The 24,231-nt window shown below is 41.7% G+C and overlaps 1 protein-coding gene across 5 annotated transcripts in view; it reads right to left on the reverse strand.

Moving 5' to 3' along the window:
* Positions 1–24,231, reverse strand: part of VPS39 (VPS39, HOPS complex subunit) — a 45,622-nt gene that overhangs the window by 7,948 nt on the left and 13,443 nt on the right. For 2 of the 5 annotated variants that reach the window (XR_002830335.1, XM_006093065.3), the window contains exons 3-12: positions 22,686–22,750; positions 22,331–22,373; positions 20,707–20,801; positions 19,455–19,553; positions 18,756–18,848; positions 16,648–16,831; positions 10,908–11,028; positions 10,669–10,789; positions 6,938–7,067; positions 2,258–2,400 (exon numbers count right to left, since the gene is read on the reverse strand). Coding sequence is in view for 4 of the 5 variants with exons in the window: in XM_006093065.3 (XP_006093127.1) it covers positions 2,258–2,400; positions 6,938–7,067; positions 10,669–10,789; positions 10,908–11,028; positions 16,648–16,831; positions 18,756–18,848; positions 19,455–19,553; positions 20,707–20,801; positions 22,331–22,373; positions 22,686–22,750 (1,094 nt within the window). In the remaining variant the exon portion in view is untranslated. Of the gene's footprint in view, positions 1–2,257; positions 2,401–6,937; positions 7,068–10,668; positions 10,790–10,907; positions 11,029–16,647; positions 16,832–18,755; positions 18,850–19,454; positions 19,554–20,706; positions 20,802–22,330; positions 22,374–22,685; positions 22,751–23,257; positions 23,291–24,231 lie in introns of those variants that run through there. The other 3 variants (XM_006093064.3, XM_023757508.1, XM_023757509.1) reach the window with 3 other exon arrangements.

The following is a 24,231-nucleotide window of genomic DNA, read 5'->3' on the forward strand; positions in this document are numbered from 1 at the left end:
AAGGCTTTCCTTAACACAGATTTTCCTCATTTAATCCTCAACAGACTCCCTGTGATAACACACAATTCCTATCACGGATCAAAACAGATGACTGCCAGCCTGGCCAGCTGCTCAGTGATTAGAGCGTCAGCCCTCGGACCGAAGGGTGGCAGGTGCGATACCTGGTCAAAGGCACATGCCTCAATCGTGGCCTGGGTCCCGTGCAGGAGGCAACCAATTGATGTGTCTCTCTCACATCAATGTTTCTCTCTCTCTTTCTCTTCCCCTCTTCTTCCTCCTACTCTCTCTAAAAATATCAATGGGAAAAATATGCTCAGGTGAGGATTGACAAACAAAAAACCTCAGATGACTGCCAAACTGCCACAGATAATTATTTATTGAGTGTTTACTACACACCAGCACTGTCAAGCACTTCACGTATTATTCTACCTTAAAGCTAAAAGAAATGCAGGTATCATTATCCGCAGTTTATAAATGAAGAACCCACAGTACAGATGTCAGATCCCTCAGAAGTGGCAGAGGCAGATTTCAAATTAGGGTCTGATCCCAAAGCCCATGTTCTTTTATTATTATTTTTTAAGTCAATGTTATCGAGGCACAAGTTACATGTGGTAAAATGTACCCCTTCTAAGTGCACTACTAGGTGCATGTAACCACCACCCCAATCGAGGAACAGATTTCTAGCACTCAAAAAGTTCCCTTTCCAAACAGTCCCACCCACCCTCTCCCCACTGATCAATCTCTATCACTATAGATTGCTTTTACCACCTCCAGAACTTTATATAATGGAATCACTGAGTTTGTATTGTAATGGCAATGCCCATCATCTTATATGCTCTACCATCTCTCCGCCATCACACTAGTGTCAGTTGACTTCACACATTCCTAACATCAGTGGGGAAGGCCAGGGAATGTGCCTAGAACAGTGATGGCGAACCTTTTGAGCTCGGCGTGTCAGCATTTTGAAAAACCCTAACTTAACTCTGGTGCTGTGTCACATATAGAAATTTTTTGATATTTACAACCATAGTAAAACAAAGACTTATACTTTTGATATTTATTTTATATATTTAAATGCCATTTAACAAAGAAAAATCAACCAAAAAAATGAGTTCGCGTGTCACCTCTGACACGCGTGTCATAGGTTCGCCATCACTGGCCTAGAGTGCTAAAGCCGAGACACTGTAAACTGCAGGCCTCTGTAAAGCCACAGGCTCAGGAGGCACGCCGCTCCAGGAGCCTGTCTGACTTGGTCCATGGGCCTCGCAGTGTGCAGACAGAGGCAAGTCTGTGCGCTCCTTGCAGGCTGCCAGCCACAGCTGGGTACTGCTGGGGTCCGATGTCAAGGAAGTGCCAAGGCCCTGCATGCCTGATTAGTCCTGAGCGACACCCACTGACACAGAAGTAGGCAGGAAGCTGGCTTACAACTTTCCTGGCAATACTTCTCAGTGCCTATCCAGGGGGCCTTACAGAGGTCCGCAGAACACTTACAAGGGAAAAATACACTAAGTTCTCTGATTCTGAGGGGTGCACAGCCTTCTGTGAAAGAACTCTGGTGTTAAGAAGCTTCCGTGAAGATGTTAGTTGTAGTGTTGCCTTTAAAATTTCACTTATCTGCCCATAACAACAAATTTTTTTCAACCTAAAAATAATTCACCTAAAAAACATTTTAGAAAATTATTTATTAACAAGGAAAAACTTTCTCAATGTATAACTAAATTTTTTAAAAGTAAGTTATATAGTTTGATATCCCTTTGTAATAAATATACCAATAAATAAATAAAACCTAATTCACAAATACATATAAAAGTCTGGAAGGATGACACTAAAATGTAGTTACTTTCCTCTGGGTTCTGGGTAGAGTTACAGGTGATCTGTATTTCTGCTTTATACTCTACTGTGTTTTCCAAGTTTTTTTCTTAACGCAGGTATTTTTACAAAATTATATATGCTAAAAAATGTTTGTTTTTAAAAATTTACTATTTTCTGTCAACTAAACTGTACTCTTTTCAGTCCCTGAACAGCTTAGTTAGTTGTGAATTTACTAGGAATCAAGTGTGTTTCCTGGTGTCAGGATTTGGCAAAAAGCAGCTCAATGGTACCGGCAAGCAGGGAGAAGCAGAAAGACACTCGCCCGCCCAGACTTCCACTGTGTTCATTTATGGAATGTCTGTGGTACTACAAAAAGCCCTGCCGTAAAGAAGCAGGTGTTGGAACTCGCGAGTCTCTCTTCCATACACCTCTCTCTTATATCTACCTGTGTCAGGTAGTCAATCAGAGCTAAGTGAGCCTTCTCCAATTCAGCCCCGGAGAGCACAGGCAGGGGGTTAGGATACTGCAGCTGCTTCCTGTAGTCTGTGGGCAGCAGGTCCGGGTACAGGCCCATCACATGGGTAGGATCTAGAATGGACGGTAAACATGAGTCCCCAGAAAGAAGCACAGCAATTTAAGGATAAAATAAAACAAGTTCCTGACTTTTTTTTAAAGAATAACTAAGTTCATAAAGACTAAGTTCAAGTGAGTTATACACTTATAATTTGAGCACTATTTATACACATGTCACTAAAACATTACAAAAATGGCATGACTATATTCCAAGACACAGACACACATATATATGCAGAAATAAAAATGAGAACTTACTCTCTAAAAGCAAAGAAGAAAAAAAATTTCTAAGGAAAAACTGCTAAGACACTGAAGTTGAAAAGATAAAAAAACTGGGAAAAAAAAGGGCAAAAAGGAATATTACTAAAACAAAAAGACCAGGTAACAGACTACGGTATAAATTTGCAGCTTATATGGCAAAAGGCTAATAGGTTGATTTCAAATGCACACAAATTGGTTAAAAAAACCGTAAGATTTCATTTGCTAACAGGGCAAAAGACATAACAACTGACAAAAGAAAACTACAAATTATTTTTCTTTGTGGGAAAATGTTCTGCTACATTAACAATCAAAGTGTTGTTAGCCATTAAAAATGTCAGGTGAATCCAATATTATTTTATATTGTTTTCAGGTATTTATGTAATTTATGAAGTGATCTCCACATGACACCATACATAATTGTTACAAATACAGTGGGGCCTTGACTTACGAGTTTAATTCGTTCCGTGACGGAGCTCGTAACTCAAATTACTCGTATGTCAAATCAAAAAGTGAACGAGTGAGACACGTGATGCTGGGCTGATGGTGTGGCGTTCACTGTGACGTTTGCTGTGCCAACTAGCGGTGGGGTATCTGAAGCTGGCTCGTAACCCGAATTTTAGCTCGCAACTCAAAGCAAAAAATCGGCCGAGAGACGGCTCGTATCTCGAAAAACTCGTTAGTTGGGACACTCGTAAGTCAAGGCCCCACTGTATTGTTTACTATATCCCTATGTTCTACTTCACATGCCCGTGACTATTCTGTAACTACCAATTTGTACTTGTTAATCCCTTCACCTTATTCATTCCATTCCCTAACTCCCCTTCCCTCTGGCAGCCTGATCAGCCTGTTCTCTGTATCTATGAGTCTCTGTATTTACTGTTTGTTTTGTTCTTTAGATTCCACAGTTAGTGAAATCACATGGTATGAGACTAAAATTTAAGCAGTCTCATAAAAATTTGTAAAAAGCTAATTTTGTGAGTTGATGGATTTGTTATTAATTTGGTTATGCAAGTATTTAAATATATTATGATTTTATTTGTCAATTATACTTTCATAAAGCTGAAACCAATAAAAATAAAATATTATAAAACAATAACAAATATCAGGTGGCATTTTCATATCCATTTAATTAGTAATAAGAGTATTTTTATTATTTTTTAAAATATATTTTTATTGATTTCAGAAAGGAAGGGAGAGGGAGAAAGATAGAAACATCAATGATGAGAGAGAATCACTGATTGGCTGCCTCCTGCACGCCCCCTACTGGGGATCGAGCCTGCAACCCTGGGCATGTGCCCTTGACTGGAATCGAACCCGGGACTCTTTGGTCCGCAGGCCAACGTTCTATCCACTGAGCCAAACCACCTAGGGCAATAAGAGTATTTTTATATGATACTACCCAGTGCTTGCAACATTGTGCAACAATCATCCTTGCACTGCTAAGGCAAAAAATATTGCTACCTCAAAAAGGGAAAAAGCATTCACACCTCCAATCCTATTTCTAGGAGTTAATCCTAAAAAAAACAAACAATGGAAAAGATTGGGGGAAGGGGGGAGAAGCAACATCTGTATGGACAGGTAACATTACTTGTTAACAATGCAATTTTGGAAACAATGAAGAATTCCTTCAACAGCAAAATAATGTATTTTTCAAATGTAGAGTATTATGCAGTCATTACAAATTCTAAAAGGCACCTAGCAACATGGAAAAAGAATAATTTTTAAGTAACAAAAGCTATGAAAGTATATTATAACTATGTTGGAACATACACATGAAAAGCTTGGATGAGGAAGAGACAAATGATCTCTGCGAATGCTAAGATATTCACTACTGGGCAGAAGGACCAGACCTTAGACAAGGTTGGTCACCGGAGGACCTGCCTGAGAGGTCCAGTCAATGGCCAGCTGCCCCTCACAGCACTGCCACCAGCACATCCTCCTGCCACTGGAAAGGATCCACTGGGCCTTATCTCTCCTACTAGGTTGATCTTTGAAAGCAGAATTCCATCTGATTAGTTCTTGTTGGGCCCGCTCAGTATATATTTGTGGAATGAATAAATTCAAAGGTTGTAGCTTTATTAGGAATGAATTTAAACCTTTGGGACTGGGGTTCAAGTATCGTTGGTATACGGAAAAAGAATCCAATTACTACAAAAATTCTATCTTATTCCGGTGTCTTTTTAAAGAGCTGGTGGATAAATGTCCCAACTGAGTTCATTCAAAGGAAGGACAGTAGATATTTATGGATTTCAGGTTGCCCAGCTTCCATATCCCTTCTTAACAGCAACTTATTTCCTTTTGGCAACTCCCTCTTCCACACCAGGTGTAGTCTTGGTAACAGAATAGTTCTGGGCACCTACCTTTGCCTTCAGAAGCAGAGAGGGAACACAAACTCTTTCCCCACCCCTGGCAGTTAGAGGGAGTGAGACTATGACCTAATCCTGGACAATCAGAGCCCCTTGATCTTGAGAAAGTGACTCAAGAATGACAAGCAGTGCAGCACACACCAAAGTATACTGCATCCTACATGCTCCTCTTACAGCATGTGGACACTCACCCATTAAGAGCTTTGTCTGTGTTCCCTTGCCTTAAACCGGGAAGGACCCTGTATGTCAACAGAATAGGGTAGAAGGAGTCATAAAAGGCAATGAGGCTTCCACTGGGAAACCTAGTCTCTCTGCACGAAGACACTCAAGCAGCTTTGTAGAAAGACCCACTTGGATAAGAACCGGGGCCCCAGCCCATGGCCAGCACCAACTTGTCAGCTATGAGAATGAGTCACCTTAAAAGTAGATCCTTCAGCCCAGTTAAGACTTCAGATGACAGCAGCCCAGCCCACATACAACTGCAAACACATGAGAGAGACCCCACGCAAGAACCCCCCAGCTGAGTCTTCCCAAATTCCTAACCAACAGATACCGAGAGGTTAACAGATGATTTGTTATTTTAAGCCACTAAGTTTTGGGGTGGTTTGTAACATGGCTTTAGATAGTAACATAAGCTTGTAGGGGGCAATTTTTATTGAGGAAGCAACAATACGGGAGGTGGTGGCAGCCACAGCTGAGGAAGTGGCTGTGCCGAGGAGGACTGCCTATGCCACAGAGGGATCACTGCTCGGCTTCCTGCTACGAGGTCCTCTGAAGTTCCTTTGGTTCCTATCAGTCCTGAGCCTGGTGCCCATTAATTTTGTGGGCTCCTCTACTACCATTCCCCTTATGTTCCACTAACCCATGCTTAATTTATCCAGATGCTAATTAAACTACCCAGCATTGGTCTCCATTGCTCACAACCAAGAACCTTAACTGATACAGGGAGTTACCTCAGCTCATTATTGGCCAAAAATGAGGGAAGGTGGAAAAAAGGCAGCACAAAGAGGAGAAAGGAGGAGATAAATAATATCATACAGAGTCTAACCCAGGGGTGGGCAAACTTTTTGACTCGAGGGCCACAATGGGTTCTTAAACTGGACCGGAGGGCCGGAACAAAAGCATGGATGGAGTGTTTGTGTGAACTAATATAAATTCAAAGTAAACATCATTACATAAAAGGGTACGGTCTTTTTTTTTTTAGTTTTATTCATTTCAAATGGGCCGTAGTTTGCCCACGGCTGGTCTAACCATATAGATTGATCCTAATTAAGCAAAAAAAAAAGGAATATATAGAAATAAAAAATTCAGTAATAATAGCAAACACTTAATTGGCACTTATTAAGTATCACACACTGTTCTAAGCATTTTGCATAATCTCATATGAGGTATTATTATTTGCCCTGTTTTGCAGAGAAAAGAACTGAAGGCCAGAGAGGTCCAGGAATTTTGCTGGAGGTTAGGCTGTCTGACACCAAAGTGCCTGCTTGTCACCGTGATGCTCAGTATTTTTAAGACACTGAGAAAAGGAAGGGCTTTGCAACCCTGTCCTGTGCTGGCTCTCAAAAATGACCTGCTGTTTGGTTCTAAGCTCAAGTCAGGGACTTTTGTCTAGAACAGCATCCAACACACACTCGACTATGGGATACACATTTGTTGAAATGAATGACATTCTGTTACCTTTCTCTAATGGCTAGGGCAACTCATCCTGGAAAACTGGAAGTCTGTCCGTATTTACAGGTGAGACCAGATCCCTAAGAGTAGGACTATAACTATGTCACCTGCAGGATCCTGTTAGGTATGAGGATCAGTTTAGGTGAGTGTAAACTTTCCCCTTTCTCAGAAACCTGGTGTCATTTCTCCTCGCCCTGTCCAGTTTCCCCTCCTCCATTACTTCCCTACCCAGGGCTGCACCCACTTGTTACCTGTGCCGAGCTTAGCAAAGACCTGCATGGACTCATCAAAACGCTTCTGGCAGAAGAGGTTGAAGGCATACAAGTTTTTGATGTGATGGATCTGCTGTTGCTTCTCACTGTCAGAATCATCTTTCATTTCCTAATAAGAGAGTAGAATAGGTAAGAGCTCACTCACTCAACAAATATTTATTCAGTACACACTAGGTATAAAACAACACCCAGGAGGTACAAATTCAACATGTACAGACAGTCACATGGTATCTGCTCTCAAAGACTGCCCTCACAGTCTAATCACAAGACTGATAAGCAATTATGCAATTAAACTACAACAGGGTTTCTACAAAATATACCTGACTAGTATTCCTGAAAACGACCAAGGTCATAAAATGCAAGGAACAACTAAGAAGCTGTCACAGATCAGAGGACACTAAGGACAAATGACCAAACGCAATATGACATCTGAATTTAAACCTAGAACAGAAGAAAGGAATGTTCATGGAAAAACTGGAAAAATATGAATAAAGTCTAGAATTTAGTTTAAAAACAAAAATAATCAAAACCCAAACAAAATGGGGTAAGAGAGATGACAGAAGCACCTAAGAGGGGTAAACAACAGCCTGAGCAGTGGGTCTGGGAAGGATTCTCGGGAGAAAGTAAACTAAAGTATAAAAAATGAGCTGGAGTTAAGGCAGGTGGCAGATGGGAGGGGAGACGGAGAGTGTGTTCCTCCGAGCAGAGAACAGCATACGTACAAGGCCCTAAAATACCAGAGAGAGAACACAGTGTGCTCAAGGGATAAAAGACACTTAACACAGCAGGCACAGCTATTTATTATCTCTGTACCTTACTTACACCCCCTTTCCCCCCTGCTGTCTCCCTTTTAACCAATCTTTGCTAAATTTAAATTCTTCCTTCAAAATGCCTTTCATTTTTCTCTCTTCGTTTCCTCTCCTTTTCTATTGCTATTGCCCTAGTCCAGATCACCATCAATGTGAGGCAGCACCTCACCTAAGCTCTCCCACTCGAAGCTCTAAAGGTTTTCAAAACCTTGTGCAACTTGTTTTCTAGCTTCTTCCCAGACATTCAAGCCATACCCCCCACTCCAGTCAAGATGGGCTCCAAACATCTTAGAAATACTTGCTACCACTTCTTCAACTTCCTTGGGCTCCTCAATGCTCCCTGTTTCCTGCTCCTGATCTCACCTATCCCTAATGCAGTGATGGCGAACCTATGACACGTGTGTCAGAGATGACACGCGAACTCATTTTTTTGGTTGATTTTTCTTTGTTAAATGGCATTTAAATATATAAAATAAATATCAAAAATATAAATCTTTGTTTTACTATGGTTGCAAATATCAAAAAATTTCTGTATGTGACACGGCACCAGAGTTAAGTTAGGGTTTTTCAAAATGCTGACACGCCGAGCTCTAAAAGTTCGCCATCACTGCCCTAATGGGTCCAATCTGAGGATGCCTTCTCTAGCCCTCAGGGAACCATCCCTTCTCTCACATTTTGCTCCACATTTTGTCAACATTGAAGTTTAGTATATTATTGCCCTCTGAAAGAGACATATATGCTTCAATTTAAGGTCTTGGTTTACATTTTTTTTAAAAAGAAAGAAAGCTCCTTTAAAAGATGAATCACCCATTTAGAAGTTGTATTAGTTACCTGGCAGATCAATGGCATAGCTGTAGCCAAGTTGGTCTGCGGTTAAAAAAAAAAAAAGAAAGAAAGAAAGAGACATATATGGTCTTTAATTTATTTATATAAGAGACAGGTTCCTCAAGAGTTAAGCTGTTATGGACCAACCTTCTTTCATCATAGGGCAGACCACCTAGTAAGCGCAAGCCTAGAAAAGAGAAGGAAAAATGGAAGCCCATTTCCATCTTCCCTATCGATGATTAAACAGAAAACCTGCATCAGGAAGATTGCTGAAAAGATCTGAAACCTTCGTGTTAAGAAAAATATAGATACTAAAAAAAGCTATGTACTGCATGATATTGTTTTTTTATTAAGTTAAAACTAAATACATATTCTAACATACCTAAAAAAATGTAAAGGGCATGATAAACACATAATTTTGGATAATGGTGTGTTTGGAGGGGAGGCAGAGGGATGGGTTGGGGAAGAACATACAAGGTTATCAGTTCTTTCTCTTGAGTAAGGTAGTGGGTATTCATTGATTTAAAATATAAATAAAATAATATAGAACAATGCATGAGTGGAAAATAACAGAATAGTAAGATGCTGACATTAAATGCCCCAAGAAAGAAATAATTCTTATGAAATATTAAACATGTTCAACTATTAAGACTGTATTTACATCCAAAATAAATGTTGTTCATCAAGAATATCCACCATATGTGACGTAAGCATATGTATACCAAAATTTGTGACAACTGCTTTCCTTTCAGAAATAATTTACAAGATACTCTAGAAATTAAGTTTTCCAACTACTGTCTTCATAAACACTTCGCTATTACCAAATTACCACCGTCTGGTTTAGTGACTAGGAAAGGTTCAGAATGACTTTTGGTTGTTTCCTAAAATCCAAGACAAGCATCCTGGTGGGATATTTAAAAGAAGAAGACAAGCCTCAGAAGCCAGTGTCCAAGATGTCTGTTGGCCCTGGGAGCATCGCTGGAACTAGAGCATGGTCACTACTTTGCCGAGAATATCATCCCATGCAAACATTCAAGGAGGGTGACAGTCATAAATATAAAGGCGCAGCCTGCTGAATGCAGCAACTTGAGATGAGAGTAGAATACCGACAGGCCTGCTTGTCCAAACTTAACAGTCCACTGTTGAAAGAGATGCTGAGGCCCTCTAGTGGTTTAATTCAACCACACCGGAATCTTTTTTTATTTATTTTTTATTTTAGAGAGGGAGGAAGAGAGAGAGAGAAACATGGATGTGAGAAAGATACAACAGTTGCCTTCCGTATGTGCCCTAACCATGGACTGAACAGCAACCCAGGTATCTGCCCCGACTGGGAATCGAACTTGCGACCTGCTAGTGCACAGGACACTCAACCAACTGAGCCATGCTGGCAGGGCAACCAGACTATAATTTTACATTTACAGTTGTTACTTTACTCCAACATTTGCGTTGTCCTTAATTTTTCAGGACCAGATCATAATCTACTAAATTATTTTATTCTATTAATTCTATGAAGTACTATAATTATAATTGACATTAATTATACATTTGCAAACTGAAAAAGTGAAATCACTTCAAGTTACATACAGACAGTCCTCGGGTTACGTCGGACTCAACGTGCATGGTTTTGTGGTTATGTCGCCATCTCCCATTTATTTGTAAAAAAAAAGTTCCGTCATTTCGACATATGGACATACATGCTTTATGTTTTTTATTATTTATTTGCCACAAGTGAAGGTCAGGAATTGTTATCTTTCCTTTAAATTTTTTTTATTGTTTCACTTCATTACTGCTGTGTATGTGCTCCATGCGAGTGATGTGGGTGCTTATGTAGGTGGGTTCCGACTTACGGCAAAAATTGTGTTACGTTGCGCCGTGGGAACGGATATCTGACGTAACCTGAGGACCTACTGTAGATACTTTGTGGCAGAGTCAGACCCTGAATCCAAGGTCTCAGACTTTCAGCTCTGTGCTTTTCTACCAGTCGAAACCAAATATGAAAAACTAAACCCAAATCACCTACTTTGGAGAACAATGAGAAAGGCAGACTCACACCCAAATCTTAGAAACAAGACTTACTGCAAGCTGCAAAGCCAATTCAAACTGTTTGTCCTGGAGCAGCTGTTGGATCTGAGTTGCCATGGGGACAGGAATAAGTCTCCAAACAAAATGATTGCTGGCCACATAGATAATGTTTGATCTGGAGGCAGGAGTAAAAGTATCAGCAAAACGGCACAGGCTTTATGATGATATAGGTGACTTTAAAGCTGTGTAATGATAATGATATGGCAGTTCCAGCAAAGACAGAAATTCCTTACCCTCCTGAAGTGATGAAACGGGGCCTTTGCAATTCAATGCTCTGGACCAGGAGCCTTGGCTCGAGTGTTCGGATCTCCACATATCGAGGCAACACTGCAATGATGTAGGGAGGCTGGTGCTCTGGGCAAAAGAGAACATCTTGAGTTGCAGTTCTGATCTAAGGCTTTAGGTCTATGAACTGTCAGTTGCCCATTTCTAAGTTGCATTTAAATGGGATCTCCAAAAAGCCCAAAGTCAAATACCAAACCAGGATCCTATAATCTATATATATAAATGCCTAAGTCCGACGGTTTGACCGTTCGCCTGGTAGCTATGATGCGCAATAACCATCAGGGGTCAGACGCTCTGACCAGTAGAGGAGGAAGCCAGATTCCTCGCAGAATCAGCTGTGGGTTAGGTTGCTGCTGGGCACTGTTGGCCCGAATCTGCTTCACCTGCACCCGAACCCAGAGAGGAGGGAAGAGGGAGCCTGATTCCTCGCAGAATCAGCTGTGGGTTAGTTTGCTGCTTGGGCACTGTCAGCCCCAAATCTGCTTTATCTGCACGCTGGACCCCAAGAGGCAAGAGCCCAATTCCGGGGTGCGTCACCCGAGAACCGCCCTCTCGCAATCTGGGACCTCTTGGGGGATGTCAGAGAGTTGCTTTTGGCCTGATTCCCACAGACCAGGCTGAGGTACCCCATAGGTGCACGAATCCATGCACTGGGCCTCTAGTGCAATATATAGACAAAAAGGTTGTTTGCCTGAGTGATGCTAAGAGAAATCTCTTACACAAAACAGATGCACTCAGCTTTGCTAAGAGTGACCTGATCCTACTCCTACCATTTCTCCCAAAGAACTGGGTGGAAGCTTCACTTGCTCCTTTCTCATCAGTCACAAAGCGAGGCAAGAGGAGTGTAACTTCTTTTCCCCCTAAAATTATACTAAAAAAAAAGGAGTCCCACATTTCTGGCCACTGTTGTTTCTGTTTGAGATTTTCACAGGGAAGAGATACAAAACTCCACTTGACATTTTTGTTTCTAAATATAATTTTACTAGACGCCAGGTGCACAAAATTCGTGCGGGGGGGGGGGGGGGGCCCTCAGCCCAGCCTGCACCCTCTCCAATCTGGGACCCTTAGAGGGATGTCCAACTGCCCACCAGGATCGGGCCTAAATGGGCAGTCGGACAGCCCTCTCACAATCCAGGACCGCTAGCTCCCAACCGCTCACCTGCCTGCCTGCCTGATTGCCCCTAACCACTCCCCTAACAGCCTGATTGACACCTAACTGCTCCCCTGCTGGCTCGATCGCCCCTAACTGCCCTCCCTTGCCAGCCTGGTCACCCCTAACTGCCCTCCCCTGCCGGCCTGGTCAACCCTAACTGTCCTCCCCTGCAGGCCTGGTCACCCCCAACTGCCCTCCCCTGCCAGTCTGGTCACCCCTAACTGCCTTCCCTTGCCAGTCTGGTCGCTCCTAACTGCCCTCCCCTGCAGGCCTGGTTGTCCCCAACTGCCCTCCCCTGCAGGCCTGGTCGCCCCCAACTGCCCTCCCCTGCTGACCATCTGTGGTGGCCATCTTTGACCAGATGGGGGCGGCCATCTTGTGTGCTGGAGTGATGGTCAATTTGCATATTACTCTTTTATTAGATAGGATTGATTTTTAGAGAGAGAGCAAGGGAAGGAGGGAGAGGGAGAGGGAGAGAGAGAGAAACATCAGTGTGAGAGACATTGATCAGCTGCCTCCAGCACATCACCTACAGGGGATCAAGCCCACAACCTGGACCTGTGCCCTGACAGGGAATGGAACCAGCAACCTTTTGGTGGATGGGATGATGCCTAAGCAACGAAGGCATACTAGCCAGGGCTCCACTTAACATTTAATGGCTCACAGAGAAGGCAGCTGGATTGTGTTCTCAGTGCAGCTGTTTTCTACCACTTATATGAGGTATCTAGAATGTCAAATTCATAGCAACAGAAAGGAGAATGAATGATTGTTGCCAAGGGCTAGGGGAGGGGAGAAATGTGTTGTTTAATGGATATAAAGTTTCAGTTTTGGGAGATGAAAAAGTTCTGATATCTGTTGCATGGCAATGTATGTAACACTATTGAACTGTACACTTAAATGGTTTAGAAGGTAGATTTTATGTTGTTTTTTTTACTACAATTAAAAATAAAATTTTAAAAAATTATAAAAAATAAAAATTTAAAAATCAAGTGCAAAACAATGTTTTTTAATTGTGTTTTCTGGTAAGATGAAAAATAGCAGCATAGTAACAATAGCATTTAAATTGATGAAAATATTACTTATGCTCCAAAATTGTCATACAGAAATTTAACCTCAAATTGTGGCTAACTTGCTATGAATTAATTTTTCTCATCTATTTTCTGATAAAAAGCCTTTGATTTTATATTTGTAATTTATACTCAAAATGAATAGTACAATAAAATTTTAAAGCCAAAAGGGAACTCAGAAATGCAGAAACTGGAGCATAAGTAATATTTTCATCAATTTAAATGCTATTGTTACTATGCTGCTATTTTTCATCTTACCAGAAAACACAATTAAAAAACATTGTTTTGCACTTGATTTTTAAATTTTCTTTCAATGTTGGTCTCATTTTTTTTTAAAGCTAGTATAATTTTCCTCAGCGTTAATTTGTATAGATATGTAAAATTTCTCTTTTTTAATCTTAATAAGATCTAATTATTATTATTATTATTTTAAAATATATTTTATTGATTTTTTACAGAGAGGAAGGGAGAGGGATATTGAGCCAGAAACATCAATGAGAGAGAGAGACATCTATCAGCTGCCTCCTGCACACTCCATACTGGGGATGTGCCCACAGTACCTGCCCTTGACTGGAATAGAATCTGGGACCCTTCAGTCCGCAGGCCAACACTCCATTCACTGAGCCAAACTGGTCAGGAACTAATTATTATTTTTAATATATATTTATTGATTTCAGAGAGGAAGGGAAAGGGATAGAAACATCAATGATGAGAATCTTTGATCCTGCACGCCCCCTACTGGGGATGTGCCCGCAACCCAGGTACATGCCCTTGACCAAAATCAAACCCAGAACCCTCCAGTCCACAGGCCGATGCTCTATGCACTGAGCAAAACCAGCTACGGCAGGTCTAATAATTTTTTAAAGGTAATCTACAGTAGAAATCCTGTTGGTGTCATATTGCATTTGTTCAGTCTCCCCCAGCTCTTCAGTAGTGTTTCTCAAACACAATAAAAATGGTGTGGATCTCTTTGTATCTTCAAAACTTGGCAGAGTGGCTAGTGTGCAGCAGACATAATAACTGGCTGACAATGACATGATTCATCTATTCCTCAAGCATTTACTAAAAGGCCATGTTTCAGACCCTCCCCAGAGTGGATGGAGGGAGGAGTCCAGAGCTCACAGAGCTCCTACAAGAGCAGAGGTGACAACTCCCTCACCCAGCGCGGCCATGTGGGTGCCGTGACAGAGAAACCTGAAAGGCTCTGGAAGCCACGAGGAGGAAGTGGCTCCCTCTGCCAGCGAGTCAGAGAAGCCTCCATAGAGGAAGTGCCGCTGCATGGGGCCTTGTCATATGAGCAGGGTGCTGCTGGGTGACAAGAAAGAAAAAGGGAACAGTGCAGACAACGGCAGTGAGGGGGACTCCAAAATGACTGGAGCCTGCCCTGGCCGGTTTGGCTCAGAGAAGAGAGTGTTGGCCCGCAGACTGAAGGGTCCCGGGTTCGATTCCGGTTAAGGGCACATACCTAGGTTGCAGGCTTGATCTAATCGGGGCATAAACTGGAGTCTCACATGTTTCTGTCCCTCTGTCTCTCCTTCTCCCTTCCACTCTCTCTAAAAATCAATGCAAAAATACCCTCAGGTGAGGATTAAAAAACAAAACAAAAAGAAAACGACTGGAGCCTGTGGGAAGTAGTCAAGATGCGAGCAGAAATAAAAGTGCGGTTTAAAATGTAAGCCATTCTAAGCTTAGTCTTCCTGCTGTCAGACGGTGAGTCCCACCCTACCCAGAAAGAATGCCCTCTCCTTCAAAACGTTAAGGCACAGAAATGTCTCTGAGAAACACTGCTGAGGGCGCTGGGCACTGACAAAGGTTTAGAACAGGCCTCTCACACCGGGGAGTCAGAGCAAACTCCAAGCACATTGCACACATCTTCATCTAATCTAAACGTTCTCCGAACAAGGGCCCTAGGACATCAGGAAGCTTCTTGGGAAGCACAGTAATCTCCATCTTGGGTAAAAACTGCTGTTTAAAACTTTAACCCTGCTATTCTGGCTTCTGTAAACATTTGCTTGCTTAAATAATAGGGAAAATAAGACTACTCCCCACTCCAGAGAGGCCATAAACTATGCCCCAGACAGAGTTGTCAGTGCCGGCGCCAGGCCAGGCCTTGAGATATGGTCTCACGGCCCTGTCCCAGCACACAGGACTTTTCCTCAGAAGGTCCAGAAGTCTCGTTCCAAATTTGGAAAACAAAGAACTGAAAAGAGTATAAATAGAAGAGACTTCCTCTATTTGGGGCCCAGAATTTGACAGAGACACTCTACTCTAAGCCCACTAGTACTAGTGTAAAAATAAAAGACTCCAAATTAATTTGGCTTATTGATTAAGGTGTCTTCTGATTTACAATATAACACTTGGGAAGCTCTTAGCCCCTCAAACTCACTAATATGCACAATCTTGGGCCTTATCAAATACCATCCTTTTGATTTCTCTTCCTTCTGGTCTATTAGTCTCTAACCACCATTGGAATAACCACCCTAGAACCTGATGCTTTTATCAAGACGCTCTACCACTGAGGAATCTACTGGCCTCTCCAACCTTGGCATGGGCCTCTAACAAGTGGCCCTGACCTTATTCTTCCATAATTCAGACCCTGTTCTAGCCGGCTCGGTCTCTGGCATGCCCTCTCACAGATCAGCATGTCTTCTACATTTTACTCGCTTTTCAAACTATGCTTTCTACCTGGAGTGAAAGGGAATTTTTCTTTAAGCCAGATCCTAAATTCCCTGCTGGTCTAGTGCAATCTTATCGATGTAATGAAACTACCTCCTGACTACTGAACAATGAACTTCCCCTTTCAGGAGTTCAGAGCTGAACTACTGAATCTCAGCCCTTCCAATTTAACACCTTAAGCAGTGCCTTAAGCAGTTTTGTCACTTTTTAGAAAATTTAAGTTTTGTGTCCAGAGCTAAAGTCCTTAAAGTCTGCATGCCCCACTCCATAGCAGTAACTGTTATTACAATGTTCATTCTTTCAACTGGCAATACCTTCGCAGAGAGCTGGGAGCCTGAGGCAGGTGTGGGACAGAAACGAAGGACAGAGACTGACACCTAAACACAGTCTGCACCTCTAAGCTACAAAAACAGCAGCAATAACCCTCCTGTAAGAACCCTTCAATACTGAGTTATATGTATTACAGAAATAAATAAGGAATTTCCACTACTTGGCAGAGGACACAACAAAACCATTAAAAATAAACGAAGAAGTAAAGATAGCAGTAGACAATTACTTATAAAATGTGCAATTCTATTTAGATTTTCCCTGCCTCTGGGGCAAACATCAGCTTTCTACAAAAACCAGAATATCCCATTTTCAATAACCCTACAACAGTTGCCTAGTTACAAGAAGGGGAACTGAGAGTGAAGGACACTGTTAACCACAGTCGCTAAAGCTATTCTTCCGTTCTTCGAAGGTGGCACACAGCCCTAGCCGAGAGTGGGCAGCAGCAGCTACTGCTGGTCTCACCCATGGCCACTGGTATGTCCGTCCAGTTCAGGGCGCATTTCTGTGTGCAGATCCCCTCCTCATTGAGCACCACGGTGAGATCATCCTGACCCACGGCCACTTTCCTATCTGCCAGAGGGGCAACTAAGGGCTCCAGCTGCTTTCCTGTTGGGAAGAGCTCTTTGATGGACCCCTTTCCATCCACCTGCGGGAAGACACAGAGTCAGTCACCCAGCGTTCTCTGACCCGAGGCACGAACACGGCCTGGAAAAATCAAGATAAAACCCAAACCGTACAGAAGTCAAAAACAGTCCTTGTTTGGCACAAGGAAATAGATAACAAATAGAATTTGAAAGAAAAGTTTTGTCATCACTATGTAGAACCAGTTCTCTTCTTCTCTAACACAGAGACAAGCATCTAGCCTGGCAAATAACAATGTCTAGTGCTGGCCCGGATGAAGAACTGGTACGCTCACACTCTGCTGGTGAGGATGCAAAATGGTACAGCCGTCCTGTTTGTTAGTTTCTTTTAAAGTTACATATACACTTATGATGTAACCTAGCAATTCTACTACTACGCACTTGCCCAAGAGAAGTGAAACTTATTTTTTATTACATAAAAACCCATATGCAAATGTTTATAGCAGCTTTATCATAATGGCTAAAAATTGGAAACAACTTTGCCTTTCAACTGATGAATGAATAAACCAACTATAATACATTCATACCATAGAATACTACTCAGCTATAAAAAGAATATATTGACACAACACAGGTGGATGTCAAATGCATTACAGTACACTAGCCATATATATGATTCTGATGATTCTGTTTATATGACATCTGGCAAAAGCAAGAATAGATTACTGGAGGCTGAGTGTAGAAGGAGGGTTGACCTCAAGAGGCAGCATGAGGGAATTTCAGGAGTGATGGAACTGTTCTAAATCTTGATTGTAGTGGTGATTATAGAACTCTGGGCAATTTGTCAAAACTCAGACCTATACATCAAAAACAATGAATTTTACTATATGTAAATAAATGAATAACTTGTAAATATCCTGGTCCCATAGCAAGATTTCCCACGCTCAAATGACTCTAGCCTTAAGTGGGAGATGGAAGCATCCAAGGTAATAAAAACACTCCAACTCTTGGCTGTCTCCCATCCCCCAGACTTCTCTTAGCAACTCTATGCCTAGATGCAAGCTTGCTATTCAGTCAACTGTACACCAGTAACTCCTTTACGAACTTGCAACTCTGATGTTGATAAAAGTAAAAGGTAGGATATTCCAACAATGTAAATATGGAACAAATACATTAACTAGATAAATAATGACGAGCTAACTTGGTGTGGGGGAGAACGGCTTCTAAAACTGCCAAGTCTGGATTATGAGAGGGATATGAAGCTAAGAAACTTAGATGATGAAACGAATAGTTATCAACCTTTTTCTATAGTTGGGTACATATAGTGTGCATAGTGTAGGAAAAAAGACCAATGTCATGGATATTTACTGCTTAGGTGAAAAGAAAAAGCAGGTTATACTGTATATTACATAACATATATAATACAATACATATATGTGTATGACATGGTATTTTTATAAACAGGATGGAAGCCCATATACCAAAAGGTTAACAGTGATTATTTTTGAGTGGGGGGATTATGGATGATTTGCACCTCATTTATTTTCCTTTTATCTGTATTTTCTTATTTTCTATAATATATACATATGGCTTTTGAAGTTTAGAAAAAAAGCAATGAAAATAATTTTTAAGACAAATATACTAAAAGAGGCAGATATCTCAAAGTCTTAAAAATACTTAATACTAAAATAGCAGTCCATGATAATCCTGTTGGAGGCAAGCAGCCCTAATGACCTGTTCCAATAATTCCATTCAGTATGTGGATCATTCATTATGTAGAGAACTGAGAGCTGACTCTGCCTGGCTTAAGATACACAGACATCATATTTGTGAAAGATGCTGAGAGCATGAAAAATAATCAAACATACAAGCACAAACCCTTTTATGTCAAAAACTCTACTTGAGGCAGTCTCTTGACTTATACTTCAGAAGCATAGAATCATCTTCCCCAAAGCAAACTGATGATATTTGCAAAATAATAATTTTTACCCTTATGAGGTAGTAGTCTCTCTTGAAACCCACACAGATAGAATTTTCACACCATGCCATGGACTTGGGCACGTCTGGTACACTAAAGTCCCCCTGAAGAAAGAGAGCAGGAGTTCAATTGGAAAGATGTTAAAGGAAAAAAAAAATCACAACGTTCCTAATATCCCACCCCCATTCTGCAAAATCACCCTCATCCTCATTTGAATTCAACTCCATAAGCACAAGACCAGGAAACCACCCATAATAAAAATATAGCTGGTCCTTGAATAACATCATTCATCAACATCATTTTGTTATAATGTTGACAAGATGCTGTAGGAATTTAACTCTTGTTTATAGCAATGAGCCTATTTTGTTATATGTCATTTTGCTTAAAGTTGCAGAACCTATCAACAACGTTCAGTGAGGACTTACTGTAAGTCACCCAAGCACTGGGCAAGGTGCATTTGGAAAGGTGAAAACTCACTTTGAAAAAACCAATCTGTACAATTGTACTGCTGCTGCCTCTGAAGACCACGAGACTTTGACCAAGGGGCATGAGTAAGCTCTGTGTATACATAGCAGAGCATTCATCTGGAGAGAACTCCAAGACTGGGAGCATGACCTTCACTACAACTGAACCATTAGTCTTTCAAGCTGTGAATCAACTAAAGCAGGACCTCCCACCCAACCTATGGACCAGGTGACAGTGAACTTTACCTGCAATTCATGAAATTCCCTGTCCTTCCAGAAATAGAGCTGCAGCTTCTTTTTCACAGCTACACACATCCGCAACACCTCCTCACCAGTCTCTATGTGCTGCAAATACACACCCAGAGCAAATGAGGATATGCACACAATTACTCTATCACTGAATGACAGTCACTAGATTAGAGATTTTCTACCTTGAAATGGCTACTAATCTGAAAATCCCATCATGAGCTGAAGAATACCATTCTCTAAGATGTATTCAGAAACAACAGGCTGAGAGCACTTCCCCCCCACGGGCTGCTGGTCAAAGGCCCTCGCATCAGCAAATCTTGTGGACATTCACAATTCAGAGAGGAAAATCCCAGGGCAGGCCTTTACCTACATAACCGCTTCCTCCCTTTTTTCCTTTAAATGCTTCTCACTCATGGCTGTTAATTCATGCTGGATCTGAGATTGGCATGGTCAGTGGCCACTTTCAATCCTTTAAAGAAGTAGGGGGGCGGGGGGCGGGGGGGTGACCCAGCCGGTGTGCTCAATGGTTAGCATCATCCCATGCACCAAGAGGTTGCCAGTTTGATTCCCAGTCAGGGCACATGTCCAGGTTGCAGGCTCAATCATCCAGTAGGGGGTGTGCAGGAAGCAGGTGATCAACGATTCTCTCATCAATGTTTCTCTCTCTCCCTCTCCCTCTCTGAAATCATTTTTTTTTAAATTTAAAAAGAAAAAGGAGTTGGCGGTAAGGAAAATGTCTACGCATAAAACAATGCAGATCATAAATGCTAAAAAGTGATCAAAGTTGTGGGTAAGGCAGATTTTAAAGAATGTAAGGGTGGTGAATTAGCAAAAAATGAGAAATGTCTTTCCTGAATGACAAAAGCTCCCTAAAGACAGAAGCCACGATGATATGCTTAGAATAAGAGTCAATTTAATGTCCCATAGCTATGTTCATGGTTCACTGTTACAGGTTTCACTTCCCAGTATGTTTTCTCCATCACAGGTGCTTTTATCCTTGGTTAGTTGCCTCCTGCCATACGGATGTCTGGTGCTTTAATTAGCACACATACCAGGAATGCAAATGCTTCAACCTCAGACTACATACTAACGGGGAAATTTCTCTAATACAATCCAAAATCAAATATTCTCTTTAGAGTCTCTGCTGGGATTGGATATCAATGTTATTCCTCCCATCTAACGATATAAACGATAGAGGAAAGACTTTTTATTTAAGCACAAAGTTGAATTTCATCTTGCCTACACTTACCTGGAGGTCACATGTGAACAGCGATGCTCCCTTTGCTTTTGAAACCGTAGTGATTTGTTGAAATGTCAATAGGTCATGGACATAAATATTATTTTCTGTTTAAATGGAAGCAAAACATCACAATAAATTATCACAATTCTCTAATATAGCCACCTTCAAGACAAAAACAAAACTAAACAACCAGAAGAACCAAATGGCAAGTGTTGGTTGTAGATATACCTTCAGTTTCACTAACAATGATTTACTCTGGTCTGTTACAAAACACGGAAGAGGTTACTCAGTCTTCTGAACTTGGATGTTTTGTTCCTTTAAATTGTGGCCGGCTTAAATAAAAGACCTCTTTCACTTCCAAAGCACTCTCATACGCCTTCTCAAGTCTGGAAATTTGTGACGCAATGTTTGTATAAGAAATGGTTGTCAAAGCTACTTATACTGGGAGGCTCCAATAAGAGAAAGGAAACCCCCATGGATTTTGTACAAACCAATTGCAAGGATTTCTTTTCGAGCAAAGCATACAAATGGATTTCACTCAGGCCTCGATCTAGCTTCTGTCATGAATGCTCCTCTCCATTTTAAGCCCCAGTTTAAAATGACTCTACCATTTGGGCCCTGGGCTGAACAGCACTGAGTGTGCAGCAGGCTTCTAGTCTGCTTGCCAAGGAAAGTCCTCACTGGCTGCCGCCCATGAGACTGTGGCTTCACACAGGCCCTGGACAGCCTGGCCCGGATCGGTCTTTCACCTGCCTCTTGCCCCTCTCCACCTAAGTCTGGCCTGTTCTCAGGGCCTTTGCTTAAGCTCCTTCTTCTGCCTATAATGCGCTGCCTTTCTTTCTGCCACAATCCTATTCACCGACTAAGTAATGTTGTCCCTCCCGTTACTAAGATACCACAACACGTTTTATAACTCTCCACTGTAACTTACCACATGGTATCATGATTACTTTTTATCATTTCAGTCTTCACAATCGGAACACAAGATAGAAACATGTCTTATTCAACATAGTATCCCCAATGCCTAGAGTAGGTCTCAATGAATATTTGCTAGATTACTGAACGAATGAGTGAATAAATGAAGTGACACTTCTTGGAGAACAGAGCTCAAGTTTATGGAGGCTGTTCTTGCCTTAGTTACCTCTGTAGCCTGTTATATATTACTAGAGGCCCGGTGCATGAAATTTGTGCACTGGGGGGGTCCCCCCCCTCAGCAGGCCTATACCCTCTTGCAGTCCAGGAGCCCTCGAGGGATGTCCAAATGACGTCTAAGCCCATAGTCGGACATCCTTAGTGCTGCCATGGAGGCGGGAGAGGCTCCTACCACCGCCACTGCGCTCGCCAGCCATGAGCCCGGCTTCTGGCTGAGCGGCGCCCCCCCTTGTGGGAGCGCACTGACCACCAGGGGACAGCTCCTGCATTGAGCGTCTGCCCCCTGGTGGTCAGTGCATGTCATAGCGACCAGTCGTTCCGCCATTCGTTCGATTTGCATATTAGCCTTTTATTTATATAGGATTTGGAACATGTCAGTTTCATTGTTAGTAACAATTACCAAATTAACCACAAAAGGATTAATTAGGTCATAGCTTGTGTTTTTTGACACATGAAATACAATCATAGCCCCCTTTCTTACCTAACAAGCTGACTAGAATCTTAAACTGGGAAACCACATGGATCTGGAAAACAGCAAATCATTAGACTTAATTAAACATTCCTGACAAGGGTTAACAAACATTCATTTAACTACAGTACTAAAAAGGGACTAAAGAACCTACACCAATAATAGGGATCTGACTTATTATTTATGTGCAATCACAGTTTCTGCTTGTGAAAAGATCTCAGACACATGATGGAGAGACAGAAATCCCTGGATAAATGGGAGGACAGAGCAGAGGATTCAAAGAGTTAAATGATGTTACGGAAGTTCTAGTTCTGACAGAATCTCAGAGAAGTCAAATATAAATGTAGCAACCACCATCACTGCCTACCTGCTGAATCTTTTTGGAGAAATTCTTATTGGATTTCTCTAGTGTCACTTCAAACCTGTTGCAGCCTATGAAAAAGAAAGAAAGAAACACAGTTCCAAACACAGGGCCATATACAAAGAAAACGACCACACAAAATGCTGCTCCATACACTCTCCCACATGGATCTTCAACAATTCCTAAAAGACTAGAAGGCAGAGATGTATACGAGCCAGCTGTCTTTATTGCGTACAGTAAGTTGCTTTCAACTCCAGTTTTAGAGCAGAGGATTTCATGCGCTTCCACTTGGCATTAGCAGACAGTATGACACCACAGAAGTTTACTGAAGCTGCAAGGTACTTGTGAGTCTGAACATCTTATCCTACAAAATAGTACCTTGGCAAAGTATTTCACACAAAAAAAGGGTATAAAAAGTAACAGTCAAATGTTTAAGAGTCCAAGCAATGAAAACCAGCCCAAAGCAGCCTTAGATCCAATTCCAACCAACTCCTAGCTGCTACCCGATGTTCTGGGACAGAGCAAACACACTCAACACCATCCCCAGAGCTAAAGCAATTTAATGCATCTACACTTACTGCCACTTTCAGGTGATGCCACAGCTGCTGGCACTGTTGCAAAAAAGGGGGAAAAGTTATGTACCATAAAAATATGTGAAGCCAGCCTTGCTGGGATGATAAACATATTCAGCCTCAAAAGACACCAAAGAGTAAAAAAGGAAATAATTAATAATAACAGCAGCTATCATTAATTGGGTTTAAAAATTTATAAGTGTTTTCTGTAACCTCATAACTACCCCCAAGAAATCAGTACTATTATTCCAATATCCTATCTGAGGGGCCTGATGGGTCAAGCAGTTCGCTAGCAGCCAAGTGAAAGACAGCCCAGAACAAACTCGGGGCTGACCGTCCAGCCTGTGCGGAGTCCACACCTTGCTCCCTGCCTCTCTGCGTGTGGACAAACTGCTCACACTGCTGACCCGTTGCTCCCCACTCCTAGGTGGGCTCCTGCCCACCCCAAAGTCGGAAGAGATTCATTGAGGCAGCCACAAGGGCCCATGCCACCAAAGCTGGTCACACTTCCCCCACGTGTAACTCAGCAGGGAAGATAAAGAAGGGACCCATTTAATGTTTATTGCATTTTTATATTGCATGTAAAAATATTATATTTAAAATCATTTTTTTCTTGAAGTATTAATGTTAAAAAAGAAGGGGCCCGTATGAGTCCCAAGAAATCATTTGGTCTGGCCCTGCCAAGGCATTAGGAGTGAGTTAATTAAATGACCAAATACAGCAGGCTAATTTTTAAGCTGATAATTTTGTATGGCCCACAAATGATGTTATAAATATCCAAATGGCCCTTGGCAGAAAAAGGTACCCCACCCCTGGCTTTAAGGTAACGATTTTAAAAACTTTTTGGTCTCAGGACCCCTTCATAATCTTAAAAATTACTGAGGACCCTAAAACTTTTATGTGGGTTATACTAGCAATGTTTGCCACACTAGAAATTAAAACTGAAAAAATGTTAAATACGTATTTATTAACTCAAAAAT

The sequence above is a fragment of the Myotis lucifugus genome, unplaced genomic scaffold (genome assembly GCF_000147115.1).
Source record: "Myotis lucifugus unplaced genomic scaffold, Myoluc2.0 scaffold_109, whole genome shotgun sequence".
Lineage (NCBI taxonomy): Eukaryota > Metazoa > Chordata > Mammalia > Chiroptera > Vespertilionidae > Myotis > Myotis lucifugus.